Here is a 26,739-nt window from a genome sequence, read left to right on the forward strand (position 1 = left end):
CCCCCCTCCCTCCCTTCCTTCCATCCAAGGCTCATTTGCCAGATTTGCCAGACTGTTGCTGAGCCTATACACGGTTGCAGCCTGTCTTGGCAATGCCCTGGCAAATACCATCCCCTGCCCTCACGGTGCTCGCCCAAGAAAACAAAGCAGAAAATCACAAGGCCTGAGGCCCAGGTTGTGGCTCGGTGGTAGAGAGCTTGCCTACCCCATGCTAGGCCCTTGGTTCAATCCCAAGCACCCAGGGCTTTCTGGGGAAAGCTTGGGCTTGGGACTGCCATGGAGGGACTATCACCAGGGCCAGCGCTGGACCATGTGCCACAGGGGCCTGGTGGACATCGTGAGCCAGCAAAGCAACTCCACCGTGCGGAGTGCAGTGACGAGCAGTTCTTCATTCAGCTGACGCACACTGACTGGGGGCCTCTGTGCACAAGAGCTCTTCTTCCAGGCCCCAGGGAGTTCTAGGGAGAAGCCATACAGATAATCTAGCTCTGCACAGGGCCACGGGGGCTGGAAGGGCACAGTAGGAAAAGCAGATTATCTGGATAGTCAGGGAGGGGTCTCTGACATGGTGACAGAGGAGCCCAGATGGGCAACATCAGAGCTCTTTTCTGGGCAGAGGTGGGTAAAGGAGAGAGGGGCATTGGGGGCTGGCCCTGTCCACAGAGGCCCGCTCTCCAGAGCACCTGGCGCTGCCTCACACTGCAGTTCACCAGTGTGTGTTGCCCTGCGCCGGAAGGTGAGTCCTGAGCTCATAGCAGCTGGGTAAGGAGATTGCCCGGCACCCGGCACCTCTCCTGGACGTAGAGACTGGTTGAATGAACCTGAGCCCGCAGGCAGCCACCGCAGCATTTGCAGGTGGCTGGAGGCATGGGGGGACATCATTCTAGAAGAATTACTCAGTGAGCCCCCCATGTGCTGGGTGTGGGGCACAAGTGGACTATGGATGTGGTCATCCCCTCGGGGGCTGCTGGGTGGGAGGGGCTCCCAGGTTCATGGGCAGCAGGGACAGCGGCTGAAGGCCAGCGGGGGGCAGCGTGGCTGTGGGGGCACCCACATGGAGCTCCAGTTTCCGGGGGGCAGAGCTGGTTCTGGGGCACTGGCTGGGGACGGGAAGGCTTGGGAGTGACAGTTCGGACAGAGAGCTCGGGAGGAGCCTCTAGGCCACACCAAAGAGCCGGACTTTCCCGCAGAAGCCTCGGACATCCAAGGATGAGAGTCAGGGCTGCCCGGAGCTCGGGAACCACCGCGTCAGGATTCTGCATGCAGCTTGCTCTGGGCTGAGCCCGCGAAGGTGGAGAAGTTCACCACGTGAGCAGCTCCACTCAGAAGCCTGGAGGCTAAAGGCAGAGGCCTGGCGGGGTCCAGCGGGAAGGTGGAGGCTCTATGGCAGGGTGCAGGAATGGCCAACAGGGGGATCCCAGATGGGCACGAGGCCCTCGTTTCTGACCATCAAAGCTGGACCACAGAGAAGTATAATAGAACTCCACCAGGCGGCTCACTGGACTTCTCCGGACTCCTTGGAGCTGAACTTCCAGAGCTGCCCTGCTTATGTTCCAGAATGGCCTGGCAGCGCATGGGATGGGGTCACTGGTCCTCCAAGGGAGTGGCCGTGCCTGCCTTCTGTGCCAAGGCCAGCCCAGCGATCATGCACGGAGCCCAGCCTGGTCGAGAAGTCTGCGAGGCACATTGTGCTGCGTGCTGTAGCAGACGTGGCCAAGTGTTCCTTGGTGGCTTGTCACCCTTGCGGGTGTCCAACAACCCTACTGTGGACCTTGTCCTGAGTCCACAAGCAGGCACAGTCCCTGGCTGGATTCTCACCGCAGCCCCAAGACACTCTCTGGCCAGTGCTGCGTTTCCCATCCGAAGCTGGCTCCTGAGACCAGCGATCTGCACCCCAGTGACTCAGAGCAGAGGGATTAGGGCTCAGGGAGAAGCCTCTGGCTGAGCAGATCTGTGCCTGCACGTTGTTCTTCAATAACAGGGAGTGGCCTTCATTTGCATTGGCTGCTGAGAACTTCCTGAAGTTGTCCCCAAGCCCCTGGAGGCCAGCACCTGTGAGGAAAGCTGCAGGAGTGGAGGAGGAGAGGAATGAGGAGGGGAGCGCGGAGGAGGCGCTGCAATGGCAATGCCAGCCGCTCCCACATCGGGCCAAAGAGGCACCAGGATGCACTGGGGGTCTCTGGGGCCTCCGAGGCTGCACAGCAGGGAGTGCAGGGGTGGGCCACCGGCTAGCCAGAGGAGGGAATGGAGAGAGGGGCTGCCCCCTCTGGGTGGGCATGGGAGAGGGAGCCAGCGTCCAGACGAGCCAGTCTGGTCACCCCTGTCTTGGCTGCAAGGGGAAGAACCACAGGCCACAGCCTGGCTGGCTTAACTTTGCCCCAACCCCAGAGCCCAGAGCTGGAGCAGGAGTGTGCGAAGCAGAGGAAAGCACAAGCCTGCCAACTCTGTCCAGCCCTGTCCTCGTGCCCCTGACTGCTCTGGGTCCCTCCCCTGCTCTCACGCAGGGGCTGCTGAAGACCTTGACCAGGAGGCAGCACCGCGATGGCAGGAGACAGACGTTGTCCTCTGGGTCAGGGGCTCCCATGGCAATGTGGCCCAGCACGCCCCGGCCTCCCAGGGCCCCAGCCCCTCCCAGGGCAGCGAGGCCTGGGTAGGCATCATCGCTTCCATCTGTTCGAGAAATTGGCTCAAAAAGGCCGGGAGATTTGCCCAGGGGCATACAGCAGGTAAGTGGTAGAACCCGAATTCAAACTCCGACCATGTGGCTCCAAGTGGCTTCTTTGTAGGAGGTGGATGTGGAAAGGGCCCCTAACTCAAGGGGACATTCTGCAATAGGTATTGCATCAAAATGCATGTTTCATGGCCAGAGTCTCCAAGAAACACGGGATCCTGGGAAACTAAATGGAGTCTCAGTATGATAATGAGCTCAGCAGATCATCCAAAAGGGCTGAGCAAGCACAGCGCTCCTCAGATCCCAGGACAAATAGTCTCTCGGGACCAGGGAGCACACTGGGGGAAATACTGAGCTGGTCCAGCTCCTTTGTTCAAAGATGGGGAAACTGAGGCCCAGAGAAAGGCAGGACTTGCTCTAGCACAGGGGCCTGGACCGGCCAGCAGAGTCCTCCCTGATGCCTCTTTCAGCTTGGGGAAGGGACAGTTCTACTTCTTGTCAGTGCCCCCAGGGCCTGGGGCTTCTGGGTGGTGAGCAATGTCTCAGGAGGTGGTGGGGAGTCTCCCTAGGGGGAAGGGGTCCAGTCGAGGGAGGAGAGCTGGATCTGGGGCTGCCCTGGTGGGCTTTGTGGTGCTCGGATGACCTCTGGCCTAGGGCCAGGCAGAAGTTCCAGGTGAGAGTCCAAGAGCTCTCCACCTTTGCTGAGTCCACTCCCATAGCTCCTGCCTGTCCCAAGGTCTTCAGGTCCTGGGAGGCCCCTCACCTCCAGCTACAGAACTAGCAGTCTCCTCAGGAGCCCCTGATTTCTGGGGCTGGTGCAAAGCTCCCGGTGGAGCTGCAGGGAGAGGGAGAGGGTCACCTGGTGCAGCCTGATATCCCTCTGGGGGAGGACCAGCAACGTCCCTCCTGATGTCTCCAGGCAGCCTGATGGGTCAAGGAGTACCACGGTGACTGGCACCAACCTCACCAGCTGCCCTGGGACTGGGCATGCTGCTCTGGTCTGGTCACGCCCCCGTGTGTGGGCAGGCGACCGCACACTGTTCTCGGTCACCATTCACGGTCACACGAAGCACTGGTGATGGGCGTGGACTCAGAGCCTGGCCCTGAACAAGGCAGGATGGTGAGGCTGTGAGGGGCTGAGCCTGGGAATTCACAGGGTGCTGGTCTCCTCTGCCCTTGGCCACCTGACCACCAGCATGGCTCTGCCCTCTGGGGAGGGCGTTCTGATCTGTCCAGTGGAAGCAGTGGACTATGTGTCTGGTGGAGCTGGGTGACAGCCTGTGCGTCCAGTGCTCTACAGTGTGCCACACACAGTAGGCACTCAATAAATAACCTTGTCCTTGTCCTCTCTTCCCTAGGCCTCCACTGGTGTCCCCCACCCTGGGAGGTGATCTGGAATCCACCAGGCTCTCAGGGACAAGCCTGACCTTGGGGCCGTGAGTCCTGGAGATGGGATGGCCTCCATCTAGGTGGTCACCTGGTGGCTCTGTTGACCATATGGGAGGTGGAGTGTGGGCCAGTGTGGTGTCTTGGGAAGCTCTTTGTTCCCTGGACACAGTGACATCAGGGGGAAGGATGGCTGGGAGTTGGCTGGGCCCCCAGTTATGGGGCTGCAGGGGAGAGGAGGAGGTTGTCTTTCTGGTCAGCCTTTATTGGGGAGGGGGGTGACTTCCAAGCAACTCAGTCTGGAATGACCACTGGAGTGAGTGGTGGCAGGACAGGGCCATCAGGCAGAAGTCCAAAGAGACCAGCTTTGGTTCAAAAATAGGAAGAACGTTTGAGAAGAGAGAGCCACTCCTGAGGAATGAGATCAGAGCTGGCAGCTGTGGGTCCCAGAGCTGGAGACAGAATTCCTGAATGTGCAGTTGGGTGGGGAACGAGGACTGTGGAACCTCTTGGTCCCCTCCACTCTAAGATGCTGCAGGAATTTCCATGGGGCGGACAGTCCCCAAAGCCACCACTGAGGTACTGTCGGTGCCTCCCAGCCAAGCTCTGCCGCAGACTCCAGCTTGCTGAGGGGGCTTCTTCACCCTCACGGTCTCCCCCGAGATGAGAAGCACCAGGTAACCCCACTGAAGCAGGCCCGGCACTGAGAGAGCCAGCTGCTCCACACAATCCCCAAAACCCTCTGAGGGGGGTCCCTGAGGCTGACGGTGTGTCCAGCAGGCCAAGGAAGGAATGAGAAGAGAGGTCACACCAGAGAGCCAGAGGTCCTGTCTTGAGGGTCCCTGCACATCGCCCACACACGGGGGCGCGTCTAGCACAGGGTGCAGCTCAGCCTCTCAGCTGGCCTGGATAGTCACCCATCAGGGCCTTCCTGTCAGGAGCCGGGACCCGTCCCGCCCCATCCTGTGGGAACTCCTGGTGACCGAGGCACGTCCCTCTTTCTTCTACACCTGGCGCCTAATGCTTCTCACGCAGGGGCTCCTCCCGGGCTTTCAGGACTCACAGCCCCTTGACCAGGCCCCCGTCAAGATGGACAGTTGCTAGCCAAGGGGTGTCCTCTGCTGTCAGACAGATGTGGGCACAGCCTGTGGGCACAGCCATGGCGAGCCTCTTAACCTCCTGGGCCTCAGTGTCTCCCATTAAAAAAATTCCCATGATGCCAGGCTGTGGTAAGTGGCCACACCACGCTGGGCCACCCCAGGAGGGTGGATAGCCCCGTCAGGGGATGTCGGGGAAGGTTTCTATGGCATGGTCTTGATTTCTGGCCTCCTTATGACAGTGTCACCTGGTGAGCTGTGACCTCACTCTGTGAGTTGTGCCCCACTGAATTTATATGCTAAAGTCCCAACCCCAGGACCTCAGGGTGACTGCATTTGGAGATGGTGTCCAAAGAGAGGATTAAGGTTAAAAGAGGTCATGTGGGTGGCCTTCATCCATTATCACTGGTGTCCTCATAAGGGGAGGAGACTAGGACACAGACACCCGCAGAAGGAGGGCCAGGTGAGGGCTCGGGGAAGACACCATTCACAAGCCAAGCCGAGGGGTTCCGGAGGAGCCAGGCCTGCCGAGGCCTTAGTCTTGGACTGCGCCTCCAGAGCCGTGTGGACACAGATGTCCGATGTTGAATCACCTGGTCTGTGGGATTTCATGGTGGTGGCCTGAGCAGACAAAGGGACTCAGGGGGTATCGGAAATGATAGTTGTCCACTTGTCCCAAGAAATGCTCTCTCTAAGACCCAGCCAGTGGCCTTTGTAGAGATTCCAACAAAGAAGTTGCCTCCAAAGACCCCCGAGGGCCTCTGGTGAGGTGGTCCTGCTCCTGCTGGAGGGAGGGTCTGTCGCAGGCCGTGGCCCCTGCTCTTGGTTCTGCTGCTCCTGATGCCGGGGGCTCCTGACATGGGGAAGGGTGCTTGGGGCTTGTAGCGTAGATCCAAGGTACAACCCTCCATGTCCCAGAAGAAGAATCTCATGGGGGAGTTGGGGGTTGTTCCTCCTCCAGACCCCAGCTGTTGGGGACAGTCAGGTGGCTACCTTCTCATCCAATGGTGGCCTGGGTGACATTTCCTGAAGAATCAGGAGTGGCTGTGGGCGGAACTGCAGATACCAGGGCCATGACACACTTGGCCACCCTCCCTGTCCTCCACCAACTGGTCCTCCTAGCCCCAGGATCTGCCCACCAGGCCAGCAGGCAAGGGGCCTTCCTACTCCAGGTGTCTGGAGGGACCCGGAGAGGCCTGTGCCCAAAGCGGTGGAGGTGGTTGACTGGGCAAGGCCCTGCAGGTGAGCAGGTGGGCAGGGGCCACACCCCTCCACTGAGCGAGAACAGCTGTCCCTTTGACCCCTGTCCTGGGGCAGGGCCTCCTGAGCACCCTAAATCTCCCTCCCCTGAACCTCCTAGGTCTCGGGAAGCATGCAAACTCTGCCCTCTTCCTGGGGTTTCCTCCCCCAGGATGTCCCATGCTGGAAAAATTCTGCACCTCTGTGCCATGGCTGGTGACTTCACTCCCGGCCCCGAGGGACAGGTGGGTGTGATCTGTCCAGGGCTTCCCAAAGACTGGCAAGAGGTGCCAAGTGTAGAAGTCTATCTCTCTGGCCTCGAGTTGAGCCCTTTGCCAGGGTGGAATCAGCTTATGCTTTTGAATAAAGGGCCGCTCTCTCCCTCCCTCCACTGGGGCCCGATCAGGCAGCTCGATAAGCGGAACTGGCAGCTGTCCTGGCAGAGTCTGAATCATTGTTGTGCAAACATGACCCTCCTTAAATGCTGTCTGCCAACCTCCTTATCTGGTATGCAAACAGAGCTCAGCCATCCTCAGCCCCAGATGAGCCACAACAAAGTGGCCCTGGAGAAGCCGCCTGCCAAGAGGTGCCCAGCCACTGTGGGTGACAGCCAGAGCAGAATCGTCCTAGAGTGGCCGGGGACCCCGGGGACGCGGTCTGCGTCCACACCGTGATAGGTGGATGTGCCTGGGAGGGCGGACGGGAAGGCCTGATCTGCCGCTGTGTGAGCAGCTCCTGCCCCTCAATGCCAGGTCCCCTGACAAGGACCGTGGACAGGTCCCTCCTCTCATGCTGGGGGGCATCAAGGCCTCCCTGCGTGTGTGCCCCTGTGTGGAGCAGCTGGATTAGAGCCAGCCCTGCGGTAGCCTGGGCCTCCATTCTGCTGGCCCATACCCGACCCCATCTGCAGAGGAAGGGAAGACAAGGAATGGCAGCACTGGTCAGCAGCGGTGCTCCTTGTCCTGGACCACACACACCCGTGGTCCATCCCACCTCTGGACTGGGGAGCAGTGGTGGCTAACAGTGAGTGAGCGCTTCCTATGTGCCAGTCACCTGCTGTGGACTTCACATGTCCTGTCCTGTTTAATCCTGCCCACTGCCCTTTGGGTTGGAGCTGTTACCATCTCACTTCACAGAGGAGGAGACAGGGGCACAGAGAGGTACCCAGCGTTCCCCGGGTTAGCAGGAGCAGGTGAGGAGGTGGGATTTGAACCCAGACCTTCTGGCTGCAGGTCTGGTGCCTCGTTGCTCTGATGCTTCTAACTCCACTGAGCACACATCTCCCTGGAGCAACCCGTACAGGGCGGGCGGCCTGGCCTCCCCTTCCCCGGGCACCTCTGTCCCTGCGGGCGTCGAGGTCCTCCCTTTCATTCCTTAGTTAACCCCTGTTTTCATTCAACGCCTAGTGGACGCCATGTGCCTTGTCCGGCTCTGAGGACAGAGGGGACAAAAACGAACAGGTGCAGCCCCTCCCCTGGGGGGGATTCAAGTCTCTCTGGGTCCAGCCTTCCTTGAGGTCCAGGTGGAGGACTCTGGGGAGTTGAGTCTGAATTGAGTGGGCAGGACGTGGGTGAACAAGCTCGCGAGGGTGGGCGAGGCAGCGCAGGAGGGCCGACGTGGACGCAAGACCAGGGCACCCTGAGCACTGCGAGACATCCTGGGCGTGGGGAGGGTCCTGGTGGGGCTGGCCATGGCTGCAGGGAGCCGCTGAACCAAGAGGCACGATGAAGAGGGCCTGGGGCGGCTCTGGGTGCAGTCCTGAAAGTTGGAATCCTGAAGGCCCCCATCCCCAGCTGCAATTCCCACGCAGGAGGAGAATGAGGCTCTGCACGGGAGCGGGAAAGCTGGAGGTCCAGAGGGGATCCGCGTTCTGGGTTGCAGGCAGGGTAGTCGCTAAATTACTCAGTCGCGTCCTTGCTGCTGCTCCTCAGGCTAGCACCGAAAACTGGCCTTTGTCAGAGAAGGCAGACATCAAGGGTCTTGGTGACCTTCTAAAGCAAGGATGTGCATGACAGCTCCTCCCCAGTGCTACAAAACGCATTAGAGGCTGGACTGTTCTCGCTTGGGAATCTGCTTATGGACAGAGACAGACTTCTATTTACTACTAACAGCCTAAAACCGACTTCAGGTGCAAGAGGATCCCTTGAGCCCAGCAGCACAGGGCCCCCCTGGGCACCAGAGTGAGAACCTGTCTCAAGACAACAAAAACTAGCACGTTTGACTTTGGCAAATAGATGGCACTTTCAAAACCAATCTCACTTTTTAAAATCAAATATACAATTCATGCTCCTGTTAGATCCCCGAATTCCAGACCTTATTTGCAGGATCATGTATCACAACTGGGGAAAGCATCGCACTTTAAAAATGCTTATCTGGAGATTTGGTAGACTTGGCAGAAGAGAAGGATTTGAATGGAATCTCCACACCGTGACGACATCTGGAATCAGGTGTGATCAAGGCTTCTAAAGGTACATTTCAAGGTGTTACAATAAAGTTAGTTTTCCCATTCAGCCCAGAGCATTTGGCAGAAAATTCAGATGAGTGGATACAACAACAATAAGAGCTTGAGTTTACAAATGCGTCCTTTGTCTGCGTTGGCTTTCCTTCAACTGATGGGACTCCGGGAGCTTTGAATGAATTAAAGCTGCGTTTGCCCGAAGCAGCCAGTGACGTTACTGACGCGTTTGAAAATAATTATGTTCGAGGAGGATGAGAGGACAGGCACCAGCGTCCCTGTTTGGTCTTCAAAATGTTGGTGCCGTATTTGGGGTCTGCACGCGAGTGCAAGAGGAGTGAGTTCCATACTCCCCAAGAACACCAGGCCACAGCCCAGACCGGGGGACGGTTTCACAGGGAGGTCCACGCGGGCGGATGTGGAGTCACAGGAGAATTTCACCAAAGGTGGACCAAGTAGAAAGCAAATGTGAGCGTATTCTTCAAAGGGAGCCATGTCCTAAAAGAAAAAAAACAAAACTGCGGGTTCTGATGGGAGACTTTGAAATCTGGTCGATGATCGTGAACATCATCATCCTGCTCTTTGCCTTTCTAGCTTTTGACCTTTTAAAATTTGCATTCTTCTTTGAAACAGTTCTTTTCTCCACTGTTTTAGTTGGTCAGTGTTGGTGACTTTTACCACTTTCTATGCTGTTCATTTCATCTTTGCGTCATTTCCAATGCAGGTATAAACGTGCAAAGGCTTTTAGAGAGTCCTGATTCATCACAGGCAGGTGTTTTGTTTTGTTTTGTTTTGTTTTTTTACAAATTCGACTCCTTGAAAGTGCGTCATTCAACGAGGACTTTGTGTGTGCGTTGTGTCATTTGAAAATGTTGAGATTTCCTTAATAAAGATGTCTTTTTTTTTTCTTTTTGTGAGGTGTCATGTTTATACACTGGCTTCTGTGAAGGATGAAATGTCTCAGGGTCTCGGCTTTCCAGGAAACTGGACATGAGGTGTGACCTGACGTGGTTCTTGAGTGATCCGCCGTGGCAGTCTGCCCAGGTGCTTCACACGACCGCAGGTGTGCGCTGGTGCTCGCCATCACAGCGCATCTCCTGGCGTTTTACTTTGCACTGTTTCTTCTTGGATTTGGTTCACTGGCTGGTAGCTGTTAGACCTGTGCTACTGTCACGTGTACGCCTGAGGGGTTATACCTCGAAAACGTTGTCTATTTTCTTTTGTAAAGTGTTCTGTGAAGTGTTATGTCACTTTGTTCTGGTGGGGAGACAGAATCTTAAGTTGCTGAGGCTGGCCTCAAACCCTCAATCCTCCAGGCTCAGCCTTCTGTGCCTCTGGGGTCACAGGCGTGTGCCACAACACCCAGATCTTTCAGGTCTACATGTCTCTCTAACAAATTTCCTTGTTAAAGAAGGGGAAAAAAAGCCTTTTTGATAAATATTTTTAAGTTATTTTTTCCAGAATTTTTTCTTCAGAATTTTAGACTTTGAGGATTTTTATTTTTCAGAACTTCACCATTTGGGAGTGTGGCCCAAACCCCGCCCAACACTCCAGTCACTCTTCCAAATGCTTTATAGAAACGAACACAACAACCCCACAGTCATCCTCATTTTATAGATGCGTGATCTGAAGCACAGAGAGGTTGAGGCAATTGTCAAGGTCACACAGCTAGGAAATGATAGCATTAGGACTCCAGAAACATTCAGAGCTCATCCTGAGACTGGCATTGACTGTGGAGAAATCTCTGCTAGGGCCAGGAAGAGAATTTTCAGAGGTGATGGAGGCAATCTATCCTCTGCCTCTGGGGGTCCAGCTTATTCATGCTCTCTGAGAGTCTCTGTGCAATGCTGCTGAGGAGATTGCCACCCAGACAGCCTCCCCACCAGGAGCAGCAGGTGTCGGCCAGGAGACACTGCTCCAGAGGTGTGGGCTGGTGCAGCTCTGCACCTTGGGTGGAGAGGGATGTGTGGTGAGCAGAGCAAGAGGCTGATCCTCGCCTGCCCGACGGGCAGTGGGAGCCCCGAGCAGCTTCCAAGAGGGACCTGGTGGGACCGTGTGTCTGAAAATTCACCCTGCGGTTTGGTGAGTGGGCTGTAGAATTCAGACTTGACGCAGTGGCCACCAAGAGACGGAGGAGGACGTGGTGCCTGGTGGGATGGTGAGAGGTGGTGAGCTCAGGGGAGGACACTGGGGTAGGTGCTGGGACCCGACAGTGAGCTTAGGCTGCATCCGGACGGGGCCATGTGCATCCCACGCAGGGCACCCTGTGTGAGGGACGGTGGCATCATCAGAGACAGAGTCACCGTACGGGGAAGACAGGGAGAGGGGGTGTCATGTGGCCTGGGTCCGTGGCCGCTGCTGATCATGCCCAGAAAGCCCAAGGAGGACCTTCCAACGTCCCCTACGTGGTCAAAATCCCATTTTACGTTCTTGGGAGATAATTTCAAGATAAAACAAATTAAACATAAAAAAGTTACAAAAATACCAGTTCTTTTCCCAGTCGACTTGGGATATGTAGGCCACACGAAGCCCACCCTCCCCAGGGTCCCCACTTGGGGCCTCCTAAAGCAAGGACACACCCAACCTGACCATCAGGACAGAAGGGGAGCTCTAGCCACAGCAGGTCCCCAGCCTGAGCGGGGCCCCAGGCGCCTTGGGGCCCGGTCTCCTCAGCCGCTCTCAGGCCGGGCCTCGGTGGCCTTGGGCTGTCAGAGGCTTACTGGGAAGACCTGGGGCCATGTTCTGAATGTGGCTCCTCAGGGAGATGCAGGTGCTGGGCCCTTGCTGGCCACAACGCACGAGGAGGTGGCTTCTCACTGCTGTCCCACCGGGACACCCAGCTCTTGTGTGGCCTCTCACTGACGTTGCTGGGTCCACTTCAGCAGGGAAGTGTCTTTTGGCCTTTTCCATCTGGTCACCGGTAAGGATGTCAAGAGGGGGTTCTTAGGAATGCCCCACTTCTCACTGCCTTCTCCCTTGAGTCGGACCCTTCGGGAGATTCTTGGCCAAGTTAACTGCGGCGGAGGCAGCACAGAGGGCCATTCTGAACATGGTATTTGCTCCATAAATGAGTCTGCCTTTCAGAGCCCAAGAGGTGGACGGGTGTGACCACGTGCTCCCGGGCTCCTTCCCCATGACAGCCGTGCACAGGGCAGGGGTGGCCCAGACGCACCCCAGATGTACCTGACCACTCCATGTCAGGCCAGCAAGCTCAGACCTGAAGGGAGCCCCCACATTCCACCAGCAAGCCTGATCCCAGGAGGCTCGCTGTCCTCCAGGGCACCACGGGAAGTCCACGAGGGGCTGCAAGCAGGGGTGACACGTGACCCATTGAAGCAAAAGTGAACCGCCACAGACGCAAACCCCAGCTAGCGCAGGCCTGGTCCGCAGGGCCTCGAGCTTCACAGCTGGGCAGACACCTAGGAGCCTCCAGCCCTGGGGAGGCCTGGACAGCACGAGAGGAGCCAGTTCTAGTGGGAGGAAGGGTCTGGCTTCCCCGGGCTCTCGGGGCGGCGACCTGGGGCTCACGGGCGCCCCCAGCCCGTGTCCATACCTTTGGTTTCCTTGAGCAGCTCTTCCGTGAACTTGACCACCTGCACCACCTCCACCCACGGGAAGCCTTTGCCCACCGTGAAGATGACGCTGTCATAGATGGTGTCCAGCAGGATGCTCCTGCGCGCGTCCCTCAACTCGTCAAACGCTTCCCAGTTCAGGAGTCTCCGCAGGTGCTCCCGACCTTTAGGTTTCTGCAGGACACGGCGCAGGAGTGAGAGGCCGCGCGGCGGCTGGATACCGTGGAGGCCCACCCCCAGGCCCTCCGACCCCGGGGACAGGGAGGGAGGGTCTCCCGGGAGAATTCCGCTTTCTCTCTCCTCTCTGGGGACTTGTTCTTTGGTTTGAACTCACTTCTCCGAGATTTGACGCAGCCACCGCAGGCCCAGGTTTGCGGGCCTTCAGTGGGTCTCAAGCTCTGAATCACGGCCTTATCCCTCTTCCCTAAAACAATTTGATTTTCCCCCAAGACTACTTTCAACGGGTTTCCCTGTTGATGGGATCATGGAATGCGTACTAATGTGCAGATGACTGACAGACAGACAAGGCGTCCAGCCGTGGAACTCGGGCACTCTGGCAGAGCGGGAGGGAAAGACTGATGGGAAGCCTTGCCCCTGGTGTGCAGTGAGACCCCGCTGCTTGAGAGTTCTTTAGCCCTTCCAGAAGGTTCTTATAGGTCACCGACACATGTAGGAGATGCAAATGCCACTTAAGGGGCAGGGTAGAAAAAGGTATGGGGTGATGGTCTCCTCCCCCCTGAGAAGACCCTGGGGACACCCACCCTGCAAGGGGTGTCAGTCTCCTGGGGCCAGGATGCTCTGGCTAGGAGGATCCTGGGGACCATGACTGCTCTGATGGCACAGGGAGCCCGATCCCTGTCCTCAGTCCCAGAACCTCTTCTCCTCTACCTGACCCAGGCGGTCCAGCTGCACGTCTCCCTCAAGTCAGCTCAGGGCCCCGCTCCCCATACTTGTGGGCACAACTGCAGAGAGCCCCCAGGGTGCCGGGGCTCCTGGGGAGGCAGGAGCAGTCCCCCATTCTCTCCAGCAGGCTCTGCCACACCAGGGGCTGTCTCTGCAGGCCCCAACACTGGCCACCAGCAGGGGTAGGCCAGCCTGGAATGTGGCCGCACCCATCACAGGTGGTGTGAGAGACAGGTGGATGCCCAGGGTGTCCCCTGAAGAGACACCACCCTGAAGAGACACCGCTCTGGAGTGACCCCTGGCACACGCCCCGTTTCTGGACCCATGGGGCAAACTTTGTCTCAAAAGGCTCGCTTTCTCTTTCTTCACCTGGAATTGGAAGACTTCTTTCACTCCCTGGGGTGTTAGGAGTGCCATGGCCCTGAATCCAGTTGCCAAGAGACGGGCCGGCACTGCCGAGTCTGGAACCCGGGGCGGGTGGGGTGCAGCTTTGTTGGGTCATGAGGCGCCCGGGCTCCTGGGTGGCTTCCTCTGGCTCCTCCTCTCTGCGATGCTCTGGGTCCGCCGGTGCCTGAGCAGGGACCTCTGTCCCCTTCCCTCTTTCACCCCTCCCTCACAGGCTGTCTTCCATCAGAAGCGAGGTCCGGGCATCACCCTCCCTCACACGCATGAGGGTCCCCCTCATGCTAGTTCCAACAGGACCCAGGACTCCCCTTCCTCCCAGACCTTGAAACCCCGTCCTCCATCTTCAGGTCCCCCGGGGTCCTCCAACACCTCGTCCCTCAGGACCTGCCGACCCCACTTCTTCCCGGCAGCTGGCACCCCGTGTTTCCAGCAACATGGTTTCACTTAGGGGTGCAGAGAACAGCCCTGCAGAGGTGCCCCAAGTTCAGCACCTGAGCATCGCATGCCGGGACCCGGGGTGGGCTCCCCCTCCTGCCCGGCTTTGCCCTTTCTCCACCTGGAAGCCCCTGGCACCCCCGGGTCACCTGGGGGCAAGTCTGTCTCTCCCCCGCCTCACTGCCCATGTCCAGAGCCTCACTGAGACGTCCTTTCCTGCTCCCTCCCTAAAACGCACCTCAACCCTCACCTGCTGCCCCTGAGCCTGCGGGGTGGCTCTTAGGGAACCTCCCAGGTTCTTCTTCTCCTCCCTCAAGCCGTACCTCCAGCTCTTCTTGACTCGCCCTCCCCCCTCCCCACCCACCTCCAGGTCTGGCTGCCCTAATGGTCACTGAGTCCTTTCTCCTCTCTGCTCCCCTGCCCCCCGCCTCTGTAGTGGGGCGTAGGGATTTCTTACCAAGTCTCTGAACCTCCCCCTCCACACACAGACGCATCAAAGTGGACTGCCAGCTTCGTGCTTCGCAGCCTTCCTGGACACTCAAGGGCAAGCCCAGAGCTCCCCCGTGGCCTGAAGGCCCCCGTGGCCAGGCCCTCCTTTCCCCTCCAGCCCAGCCTGGCTGCTTTGCCCACTCGCCTCCGGCTCCCTCCAGGACTTTGCCTGCGGACATCTCTTCTGGACAGGTCTTCCCTTGCTCTGCCCAGGTGACTCTCCTGCTGCTTCACGGCTCACCTCTCCCTCAGCGACCCCTGAATCCCCAGTACACACACTCGTAGCACTCAGTTGTCACCTTGTGATCGTCCCCACCTCGTGATGATTGTTTTGAGGCCAGAGTGTAAGGTGGAGGGAGGTCTGGTTTGGTTTGCGGCTGTTCTATTCGCCACGTGCCCGCCCAGCATAGAGTAGGTGCCCTTGGCTCATCCAGTGGCTTGGCCGTGGCTCTGGTGACGTGGCTCTGGTGACGTGGCATCGGTGTGTCTGTGGAGGCTGCCTTCCCTCTAGCCTGCTCATCTTGCCAGGACGTGGACAACATCCTGCTCCCTCTGGAGCCCTGGTGCCTGCTGCAGGGACCCAGTGACTGTTTTCATGGCCAACAAGATGATGTTGACAGAGGTGACCAGTTACAGACGCAGCCGCCCTGCTCTTGCCTCACGTGGGCCGCACCCGTGTTCTTCTGCCAAACACAGGCATTCTCAAATCTTACCTGAGACTCTGTGAAAGCCACGTGGTCCCCGTTGAGCTCAGGGGAATGGACAGAGCATCTCGGCTGACCTCTTCTGAGGCCTGTTTGGTCATAAAAACGAAAACCTCCTAGAATCCCAACAACCAAAGGGCGTCTTAGTCAATGACAGTGGCAACTTTCCAGGACTGGGGATGCCTGGCGCATAATCCTTGCGCTGCTTCTGTAAGATGCGCCTAATGACCCTCGTTCCCCTCCGCGCATGAGGAGGTCGGGCGCAGAGGCATTGAGTGTCCTGCAGGGTCACAGGGTCTGTGCTGGGACCCTGGTTTACCGCTGGCCACACTCATAGCTGCACGGGGGCATTTCTACCCGGGCTCTGGCCACTGAGGCACTGGACTGGTGAGAACTAACGTCACTGTTCCCTGAAGGCTTCCTTCGGGCCACAGTGTGCCCTGTAGCCTGTGGGTTTGACCGTCCTTGGCCCAGGGCACAGCCGGCCCTGGCTTTTTCTTCTCTCTCCTTTATCAGAATCCTCATCAACCTTGCTGTTACCATCTCTCACGGGGAGCCCCTCCTGAGGCATGAGCTTGTACTCGTCTCGGGGGGACCCAGAGGCCCTCTCACCCAGGCCTTGACTGTCCAGGCAAAGGGATGAGGCCCAGAGAAGAGAAGAGGCATTGCTGTCAGAGACCAGAGTCGGAACTTGAACTCAAGCCCCTGGCCCCATGTTAGTGCCATTTCCCCTACATCCTGTCACCTGCCTGATGGTCAGGTGTACGTCAATTTGACCAGGGCATGGTGTCCGTGGTATATAATAAAAGAGTAAAGTGGGTGCTTCTGTGAAGGTGCTTTGCAGATGTGGTTGACATCTACAACCAGTTCACTGTAAGAAAGACTGACTTTGTGGGTGAGCCTCATCCAATCAGTTGAAGACCATAAGGGAAAAATGGAAGTTTCCTGAAAAAGAAGAAATAGTGCCCCAAGACTGTAGTACTCACTTCTGCCCAAGTTTCTAGACTGCTGACTTGCCCTGGACTTTTTTTTTTATCAGTCCAAATGATGGATGAACTTATGACTTAAAATAAATTTTATTCATATTTATCTATCTATCCATCCATCTACCCTTCTATTTATCTGCTTGTCTTTCTATTATCTATCATTTATCAATCATCTATCTATCCATCCATTCATCCTATTGGCCCTGTATCTCTAGAGAATGCTAATTGATACATTGTCCTAAAGGAACTTATGTAGCCACATAATTTTTGTTTTTGTATACAGATGACATATGTAAATTTAGAGAAAATACATAAAGTAATAAGATTATCTAAAAAGAATTTCTCCCTACTAAGAATGGCCAAGCACAAAACCAAACACACCGGTTAGCAGATGGGCTGGGAGATGCTGGCTCGGCTTTCTTTGGAGAGGCACTAAGGAGGCTGATGGCCCAGTGCTTGGCCCCTCTGCCTACTGATGGAACCGACGGTTTGCAGGGAGAGACATCAGTGTGCCCAGCCAACAGCTACCTTTCTCCCATCTGTTTCAGGCCCAATAAGAAACAAGCAGAAAGTTTTGCAGTGGAATATAAAGAAAGGAGTCAGCTGGAACACACACACACACACACACACACACACACACACACTTTGGCCTTTTCCCCTCCTCCTCTTGCTTCCTAGAACACAGGTACACAGGTCAAGGGCCTCAGCAAGCATCTTGGACCGTGGGAAAAGTCCATGACCTTGACCTTGACATCCTGGGACACAGAACAAATGCCAGCAGTGACTCCTTCTGGTCTTACTAAATTGCAAAAACAAATTCTTTCATGTTTAAGCCTCCATCCCTGATGCTCAGAGCCCTAACGGCTCCTAACCTGTGTGGGCTGTGGCACAGGGTGGCCTGCCACAGGCAGTAGAAGCTGGTATTTGAAAGTGAGCGAATGAAGCAAGTGGCTAGAAAGATGCCATCTTGGTAGACGTTGCAGACAAGCAGCTGGTGACCTCGCCGTGTATCTGCAAACGTTTGTTCAGATGGTGTCACCTACTACTAACCCCTGCGGTGTGTTTCACATGCCAGCCGAGGCTGTAGCAATGGGGATATGGCCAGAAGAATCCAGACTGTTGGCAGCAAGGTTTGGGGTGGGAGCCGAATTCCTCCTCCATCCAGGCTGCAAGCAGAGGCGCATGGAAACTGCTTTCCTGACTCACGTGCCTCCACGGTGGGCTGTAATTTTTGTGTGCACATATTTATTTAAGATGATTTTTTTAAAACATGGCAAAACTCACAGAACATAAAATGAACCATCAGGGATGGGCACACTGTGCAGACCTCACCCCCTTTCTTCTCTAGAACCCCTCATTCCCCAGGGGACTCCTGGGCCTGCTAGGCATTGGCTCCCCACATGCCCTCCAACAAACCTGGCACCCCATCTCCGTGGTTTTGCTCTAGGGACCTCATATAAGTGGGATCCTGCAACGTGTACCCTTCTTCACTTGGTGGGCACCTTCCTGTTGTAGCACATGTCAGAATGTCCTTCCTCTTCACAGCTGACTGGTTTCCTGTCGTCCATGCTCCCCGTGTTTGGTTCATCCATTGGTTTGTAGGTGGACACGTGGGTTGCTTCCTCCTTTGGGCAACTGCACAGAAGTGCCTACAAAGAGGGGTGTACAAATGGAGTCCTGCAGGATCACAACTGCCCAACTCCGCCTGTCCCCGGAGCTGAGTGGTTGTAAGTGGTGACTTCAAAGTGGCAGCCCCAGGAGAAGTGGACCTTCTCACCAAGCAAAGGTGCTGATGTCGGCAGAGAGAGGGCTCGCTTCCAGGGAGGCTTATTACCTTAGACATCACCTCACGTCAGAACCCATCTTCTAAGTGCTGGGGGCTGGGAACTGTGTGGCCGGTAAGTAAAATAAGCAACTCTGGCCCTGAGGATGGTGTCTGGGTAAGGCCTTTGGCTCCACGTGCTACTTGCGTGAAATGGACTGGAAGCGATCAGAACCAGAGTGGGCCAGGTTCTGAGAGAACGTGTAACCACAGAAAGCCCAATCTGGCTGGCAACAGTGCAGACGATTCCCAGGCCTCCAGATGCAAAGGAACAGGAGGTGGGCTCTGGAGCCCGGGGCTGCCTAAGGAAGATCATGCCCCAAGTGTGCCTCTGAGATGCAGCAAGGGAGACGGACACTCCAAGACAGACCTTCCGGAGGGAGAGCGATGGAGGCCAAGGATGAAGGGAGACTCCAGGGCGGGGAGCGGTGCTGGCCACGGGATGCAGTCTGCTGCTGAGCCGGCACCCTCCCTATTTTTAGGTAACTATCAGGGGCCCTTGGCGGCGGGGTGGTCCCCATTATTCTCTTTTCCTTATGGGAGTTGGTTTTTTTTTTTTTTTAAACAATGATCTTCCTTTTTTTGTCATTGCATATGGGACTTGTTGGGGACAGACTCTTTGCCCTTTTGTTTTTAGAGCATTGGTCACAAGGACCAACCATGTCTAGAACTGATATAGGAGACCATCTCCCAGAGGTCCTGGACACCCCCAGTGGGAGGACCAAGTGCCAGTGAACGTGGAAGGGATTGTGTGCGTGTAGCTCAGAGGTAGACTGTGGTGGACGCTCCTAATCCTTGCCAAAAGAACCCCAATTTTGTTGTCAGCGACAAGTACATGGCTAAAAAATAAAAAACAAAACAAAACTTCAACAGTTCATGTGGCGTAATCTCTGGATGGCATCCCACTTGCCTTCAGCCCTTTCTTCCAATCAGGAATGCAAAGATGATGGCTGGAGCACTGGCAGTCAGTCCTGGGGCAAGTACATGAGAATCCCGTCCTGGCTCCTGACGACAGCCTCACTTGACTGCGTCAAGCCAGACTGACCTCTGGGCTTTCTGCCATGTGAGACAAGGAGGAAACACCCACCTGTGGGCTTAGTGGCTGAGGTTTGGTTTAGAGTTCCAGGTAGCTGCACACAATCCCTCGGTGCTGTCAGCTTGAATTTCTGAGGTCCCAGTCAGGTCACATGAGGTCAGTGAGGAGGACTCCTGATCACAGAAGCAAAGTGATTTGCCAGAACCAGGAAGTGGGGGCGTCGAGGCCTCAGGATATCTCCCCTGGTCACCCCTGTGAGCTGCACGTCCCACTTCCTGTCGGGGCCCTGAGAAAGTGACAGTCGGTCAGTCATCTTGGGAGACTTTTCCAGGGCTGGGGGAGGGTGGACAATGGGGAGGCTGGGCAGTCCGCTCACTAATGTAAGAGAAGCCCATCAAGGACAAACCGTGCTGACTCGAGGCCCTGTCCACGTCCTCGGGACGCAAACGCGGGCTTCCTGAGCTCCGGCCTGTTGGGTGGGGAGCCGCAGTTTCCTGGGAAGGACCCGGCACAAGCAGCCCTTGCTCCAGGCTGAGATGGTGCAGCCAGGCCGGGAGCGGGCAGGGAGGTGCATGGGGGATGCCATCTGTCGGAGACTCGCCCACCATGTCCCTCCCCATCTCCCAGTCCCTCAGAAATGCTACTGAGCACCAGAAGAGTGAGGAGCAGCACTGGCCCTGAGACCTCGCAGGGTCCGCGACCTGTTGCCTGCTCTGTGCCTCACGGGTTCTGCTTTGCTTCATCCCTTCGTCTGTACCTTCCCTGCCTTCTGCCCAAGGCTCTCTGCCACGTGGCATCGGGGCTGGTTGGTCAGGCCATGAGGTCCCACTGCCCCCACCTCCCAGGCCACGGCTCTCAGGTCACAGGTCTCAGGTCACAGCTGCCACCTCCCGCTTGGTCCTCCCCCACAGCACCTGTGCCACCTGCACACAGTCCTTGCTGGGGCTGTGAGGGAGGAGACACCCCTGATTAAGACAGGGACGTCCCCGAGAAGGTGGCTCTGCCCTGGGGATCCGGCAGGACCCTCTGGGGACTGGGGACTGGACAGAGAGGTGGGACCTGGTCAATGAGCTGCAGGGCAGGATGGGGCCCACTTCTGCTCCTAGGTCAGGGGGAGCAGGAGGATGAGGAGCTAAAGAACCCTGTGGTGGGGCTGGAGGTCACAGCAAAGGCTGAGAGGAGCCATAGCAGGACCCGGCCTCGAAGCTGGAAGGGATGGGGCGGTGAGCACACAGCTGGGCGCTCCCCTGGGGACGGGCTATGGCCTTTCATTTTCCATGGTTTAATGGGCCTCCCTGGTTTTGGAAAGATGGCTGTGGAGGGACACAGGAAGGGGACAAGAACCTTGTGAAAAAAATGGCCCTGTGCCAGAGGTGGACAGTATGTTCAATATCTTCAAAAATGGGCTTCTCTGGGCAGGAGAGATGATGGGGTCTTAGTTCATGTTGCGCTGCTATAACAAAATGCCACAGGATGGGGGATAATTTAAATGAAAATAAGTTTATTGGCTCACCATTCCAGAGGCTGGACATTCAAGACTAAGGGGCTAGAATTGGGTGGGGCCTTCCTGTTGCATCGTCCATGGAGGACAGGGAAAGAGGGCAAGAGATTGGACTCCAGCCTCTAGGTCTCTTCCACTCGATGGCTGCACACCTGCCTAGACCCCGCCTACCAGCACTCTTGCACTGGGAGTTAAGTTTCCAACACACACTCTTGGGGGACACATTCAAACCAGAGCCAGGGCAGTGACAGCCAGGTAGGTCACCTCGAATGCCACAGTGACTTGGGTGGGGAATGATGTGGCAGGCAGGTGGAGGTGGGAGAGGTGGGGACCCTGGAGCTCTAGAGAGGAGGGTGCATGAGAGAGGAGAGTGGGGGACCCTGGGGCCTGGGGTAGAAGGGGTCAGGGCCGAGGGCTTGGTGTCCAGAGCTGTCAGAGTCACCTTAAAATGTGCTCTCGCTGGGCTGTGCGGTGGCCCCAGCTGTCTCCCCTTACCCCCCAAAGCCACAGAGTACTTGTGCACACAGGTGATCTCAGGATAGAGAGATCAGAATTGATTTGGGGCAGAGAGAGGCAGCAGCCCAAAAGCCAGTCTGAAGGCTGGGGAATCGGCAGATTCGGGGGGACCTGTGAAGACATCAGCCCCCCAAGTACCTCCATAGAAGGGAGGGGCTGCTGAGCATCCCAGGCAGGAGGGTGGGCTGGAGACCAGGAGTGAGGCCCTGGTCTGATCTTCAGTTTACAGCAGCAGGGCACAGATGCTGTCGTGGCTGAGCCAGGAGCAGGGTGGGTTTGCAGAGGTTTGGAAGAGCGGCTTCCAGGAACAGGCGATGGATACAGGGGTGGTCCTGCATTGCCCGAGCCCTTGTGGAAAACCTAATCAAAACCGTTACTGTACAGACGCTTCTTGATTTACCCTGGACATCTGATAAACCATCCTTAGTCAAAAATATTGTCAGTTTTGATGTATTTGAAACACCTAACCGGCCCAGCATCCTAGATTAGTAGTAGCCTACTGAGGAGCGCGGGTGTCTCCCCGGGCATCCTGGGGCTAACTGGGAGCTGCGGCTGCTGCTGATGCCCAGGAGAAGATCAAAACCCTAAAGATGAGGACTATCCTGCATGCGTATCGATCTTGACCACTCTAAAGTAAAAACTGGAAAGTTGAATCATCATAAGTCAGGGACCATGAATGTTTCCCTGAGCAAGTTGGCTGCTGGGGTGAACGGGTTTCAGGGGTGAACGGGTTTCAGGGGTGAAAGTTTCTCAGCTGGTGTCTCCTGGAGGGAAGGGTGTGGCAGGCAGGGAGGTCAGTGGTTGGGGAGGAGCATCAGGGCAGAGAGTGCTTGGGGTCTGAGAGGTGAAGGGGAGATTGGAGACCCAGAATATCAGCTGGGAGAACATTGCTTGCTTTGCAGCTCCTACATCTAGAACATTTCACATGCACAACGGGGACTAGGTTAATATTTGTTGAATTTATGGAGGACAGAAGTCCCCTGGATGATAGTAATCTTGCTGCCAATGACCCTGCTGATTTCCAGTTATTGCTGGTCAGACATGAGCCACAATCCCAACGTCTGGCCACTTCTGCTGCCTTGGTACAATGGAGGTGCTCAGCTGTTATGGAGTGTTGGGGGTAGGAAGGAGAAGACGCACCATCTGGAAAGACCAGGCCCCAACAGTGTGACCTCATGGCCTATGGGCTGAGTCGAGTCTCCCAAATGCACATGTTGACACCCTAACCCTTGGGTCCAGAGAAAGTGACACAAGGTCTTTAAAGATGTTTAAGGTCAATGAGACCATTAGGCTGGAACCTCATCCAATCTGATGGGGTCCCCACAAAAAGACTACGTGAGGACAGAGACACAGAAGGAAGGCCACGTGAGTACACAGGGCAAGATGCACCTACAAGCCTGGAAGGCAGCCCTCAGGAGGAACTGGCCCTGCTGACACCCTGATCTTGGACTTGCAGCCTCCAGAATGTGAGAAAATAAGTGTCCATTGTTCAAGTCGCGCAGTTGGCGATCCTGTGTTATGGCCTCTTGATCAGACATTATCAACATGGACACTAAGGCCTCACGGGTGGGATGGGGTGAGACACACAATTCAAGGCAGGTCCCTCCCACCAAAGAAAGGGGAAGGACACTGGTCCCAGGGCAGAGCAGGGCCTCTTGAGAGGTTAGACCCTATTTACTTGTTTTTTAAAGTTTCCAGTCTGTCATAACTCAGTTCTTAAAAGAATACAATAAAATAAATGTAACATGTTAGACATAAAATATGGTCAGAGTGTCCTCACCCTTGGATATCAACTCAAGGTCAAATCACTGTGTCTAAATGCCTCCTCTCAATATCTGTTCTTGTCCCATCTTGTGCAGGTGACAGACTTCACTCCACTTCAGCTAGTGGCACTTATTCTATAGCACTGTTCTATAGCACTTGGTCACACATGTAGCTAGCTGTGTCCTGGGAGATCCAAGGGGCTGTCAATCATGCCTCCAGTGACAGTGCCCTGAGATGTAGCTGCTGGTGGCCTGGTGCAGCTGAGAGGCCCTTCTCTGCATTAGCAGAAGGGATGTGAGTGTCCTTGTCTCCTAGAAGTAGAGAGGGGACGGGGAAGAGAATCAAGACGGTAAGGAGAAGACAACGCTTCTTCACCCAAACACCGCAGCCCCTTAATCTGAGGCCGGGTAGGTGGCGGGTGTCCTGTGGGAGGCTGCAGAGCTCCAGAGGGGCTCGCCACCTTGCTTACCATGGCGTTGAGTAAAGGCGACTGAGGAAGCTAAACTGTAGCAGGATGCGTGCAGCTTCGCTTCAGGAGAGTGGCTGTTCCTTGGTGGAGGAATCCTTTTAGCTGCAGATGGACTGGTCGTGATCCTGGGCAGAGGTCTGTGAGATGGACTTGGGGAGAGGACCACCGACGGGGAAGGGCTGGCGGACCCACAGAGGAGACCCGGGGTCTGAAGTAACCCAAGCCCACAGGAGTGGGTGAATTCTCCAGAAGCTCCCAATCTGTGAAGTGGAAAGAGGACGGTGACTGGCTGGAGGTGTCCAGGGGGGACACGGCTGGGTGGAAAGCCAGGTTGACCCGGGAGGCTGGGGAGGGACTCCCAGCAGGTGGCTGAGGCGGGCTGAGGGCAGAGAATGGACGCGATGGGAGTTGGAAGGGAGTCAGAGGGACGGAGATCTTGGACTGAGTCTCTTAATCTGAGCATGTCCAGGTGGCCAGACCTGGACGTGGACAGGTGAGTCACTGGGGTGGGGCAAGGTGAAGGGCATTGAGGAGGGGGGATTTGCAGCCAGGGTGTGGGCTGGGCCTCACTCAGATGTGGAGGTCTCAAGGCAAGGTGGCAGTACTAAAGGGGACAGGGAGATTGATTGTCAGGCGCCATACTCCACCTGTGAAGGGGCAGAGTGCAGGAGACCAGGGGACCGCAGCAGCAGGGAACAGCAGGCGGCAGAGCCCAGTGGTGTGCCCTTCACAGGCAGGGGACCGTGCCCAGGGGATGAAGGGGGGTCTGCCAGTGGCAGGTTACAGGGAGATAGCCCATGCTGGGAAGGCCTGGGGTGACGCAGAGACCCCCCAGGGCTGCAGAGAGCCAGGTCCGGCTGGGAAGCAGAGGGTCCTCTGTGGAAGGCTGGCAATGAAGAGGAGCGCTCTGAAGACCAGACGGTCCCAGGGCTCTGCAGACATGGGGTGTAGGAAAGGAAGGGCAGCAGGCAGTGCACCCGTGATGGGAGGGGCTGCCTGGAGGGTCGCACTCCTTCTGTGCTGGGAAGGACAGGCAAGGGACAAGCCCAGGAGGAATGGCCTGCGGAGCTGTCCAGCTGTGGTCGCAGGCAGTGACGAAGCCGGCTATGGTGTCTGCCCTGACTGTACATGCTGTGTGGCTAGGAGCTAGCTGTGACCCCCAACACACACACACACACACACACACACACACACACACACCGCCAGCCTCCATAGGACGTTGTCCCCTCTCCCCTGCAGCCTCCTATGGCTCCAGACCAGTGGCCTGCAGCTGCCTCTCCACCCCTTCTGCAGCTCTTCCGCCCTTTCTTGTCTCCTGGGACAGCTCTCCTGCGCCTCCTGGGCTCCCTCCCTGTCACAGCCCAGCCTCTTCCCTGTGGCGTTTCAGCCCCCTGGGGCTGGGTCCCTCTGCAGGCTTGTAAGTGCTGACACCTGCCTCCCCACTCCCCGCCCCCATTCCCTTTGGACACCTCAATCTCTTCCTCCTTTTGTGACTTGGGTCTATGCTGCCATCACGGTGGCAAGATATGGAGGCTGCTGTCCACTGCTCATCTCCAAAGTATAGCTCCCATGTACCCGCCCAGCGACCTTGCAAAAACTAGTCACCTTTCCCATGACTCAGTTTCCCTGCATGCAGAGTGGATGGCAATGACACTGGCCTCCTGGGTTTGTGGCACTTACTATGCTAAGCTGCACGCGGTGGCAGACCATGACTGCCAGATGACAGCAGAAAGCCGCTCTCCTTTGGAACCCTCATGGAACCCTCGTGGAACCCTTGTGGAACCCTCATGGAACCCTTGTGGAACCCCTGTGGCACCCTCGTGGCCTGCTGTGGCTTCATTCCGAGAGTGCTTATAAGTCCTCATCGGACCAGTCCAGGAAACGTGTTCCAGCTGGGGTGAGTTCGCGGTCTAGCTGCTGGCTGTGTTGACGGCCTTTCTTTACGTCACATTTGTCATGTGCTCCTAAAGTTTGTGTGGGGGGAGTATTTTTGTTCATTTTGCCCCCCTTTCCCTGTGACCCTGCCTGTGTGGCGGCTTACTGGTTGTCCCATGTGATTCCCTAGGTTCCAATCCGACCCGAGTCTCTCAACGACAGGGCTGGAGTTCTTGTTCTGCAAAGATACTGGGGGTATCCCTGTCACAGCCACACAGCTGGGTCTCTGGCCTCTCCCGTCTCCACTAGTAGGCCAATGGCGTCTTATTAATGGGGGCTTCTCAACCTCGGCATGACTGATGCTCAGGGCAGGTGGTTCTTTGTCATGGAGGCTGTCCCGGGCACTGGAGGGTGCACTGGGTGCCTCTGGCAGCCTCTCTCCCGTGTGACAACCCAAATGCCTCCAACCCTTGCCACACATTCTCAAGGGACAATCCCTGCACCAGCTGCTGAGATCCATTGTCCCAAAGCCACACCCTCAACCAGGGGTGGACACTGCCTTTCACAGCTCCTGTTTCTGAGAGGCCAAGGCACCCAGGTGGCCCTCGGGTTTGGCTTTCCGGTTGGCTGTTTGTCCTCTAGTCTATGGGGATGTTTCGCGGGGGGGTGAGCTTGGCTCTGCCTTCTGGATTTTCTTCATTTGTTTCATCTCCTATGGTGATGGGCCCGGAGCACATTCACACACCAACCTGCTGCTTCACTGGATGGCAATGTCCCTCCCTTCTGCCCTCCCAGAGCGGGGTCCTCCTTCCAGCTGTGACAGTCCTTTAGCTTTAGCGCTTTTGCACCACCTTCCGTCAGTAACCCTGCCTTGGCGGGTTCTGTGGGCCGCTCAGTGGCTGGCTGGACGGGTATTTCACTGTGACTGGCTGTCTCCCGCCTGGACTTTGATCTTAGCTCCTCGGGGTTTCTTTGCATCCTGGGGGACAGCTGGAGTGAAGCAGGTGTTTTGGAAACGAGGAGTCCTGGTCTCTGTTGATTGATACCAAGACCCCTGAGTCTCAGGACAGCGCGTTCCCCTGCCTTTTTAGAGCTTCAGGTAACTCCAGCAGGTTCTCTCTGGGACAAAGTCTCCTGAGCACATGGTCATCTTAGAGGTAGGGCAGCCCAGGGTGCTGACCATCTGGGATGGCCAGGTTTACTCCTGTTGTCCTGTGGTCCTTGACAATGTCCCCATTCATTCTCCAAAGTGCCCTGCTTTGATTGATAAAACGTGGTCACCCCATGTGGAGATGCCAAGCCCCTCCCCTTATTCATAGACGTGCAGGTTGAAATCACGTTTTCCTAACATTTGCAAAATGTTTCTCCATATTCCCATGAAGACTCAGCGAAAGGTCTTGCTACCCGTGTGTGC

At 56.5% G+C, this 26,739-nt stretch overlaps 1 protein-coding gene across 1 annotated transcript in view; it reads right to left on the bottom strand.

Moving 5' to 3' along the window:
• CUNH8orf74 (chromosome unknown C8orf74 homolog) overlaps positions 1-13,768 on the bottom strand; it is an 18,365-nt gene extending 4,597 nt beyond the window's left edge. Inside the window, exons 1-2 of the mRNA XM_015499385.2 lie at positions 13,693-13,768; positions 12,402-12,594 (exon numbers count right to left, since the gene is read on the bottom strand). Coding sequence (XP_015354871.1) covers positions 12,402-12,594; positions 13,693-13,740 — 241 coding nt within the window. The 5' untranslated portion in view covers positions 13,741-13,768. The remainder of the gene's footprint in view (positions 1-12,401; positions 12,595-13,692) is intronic.
• Positions 13,769-26,739: the final 12,971 nt, after the last annotated feature.

The sequence above is a fragment of the Marmota marmota genome, unplaced genomic scaffold (genome assembly GCF_001458135.2).
Source record: "Marmota marmota marmota unplaced genomic scaffold, marMar, whole genome shotgun sequence".
In the NCBI taxonomy this organism is placed as follows: Eukaryota; Metazoa; Chordata; class Mammalia; order Rodentia; family Sciuridae; genus Marmota; species Marmota marmota.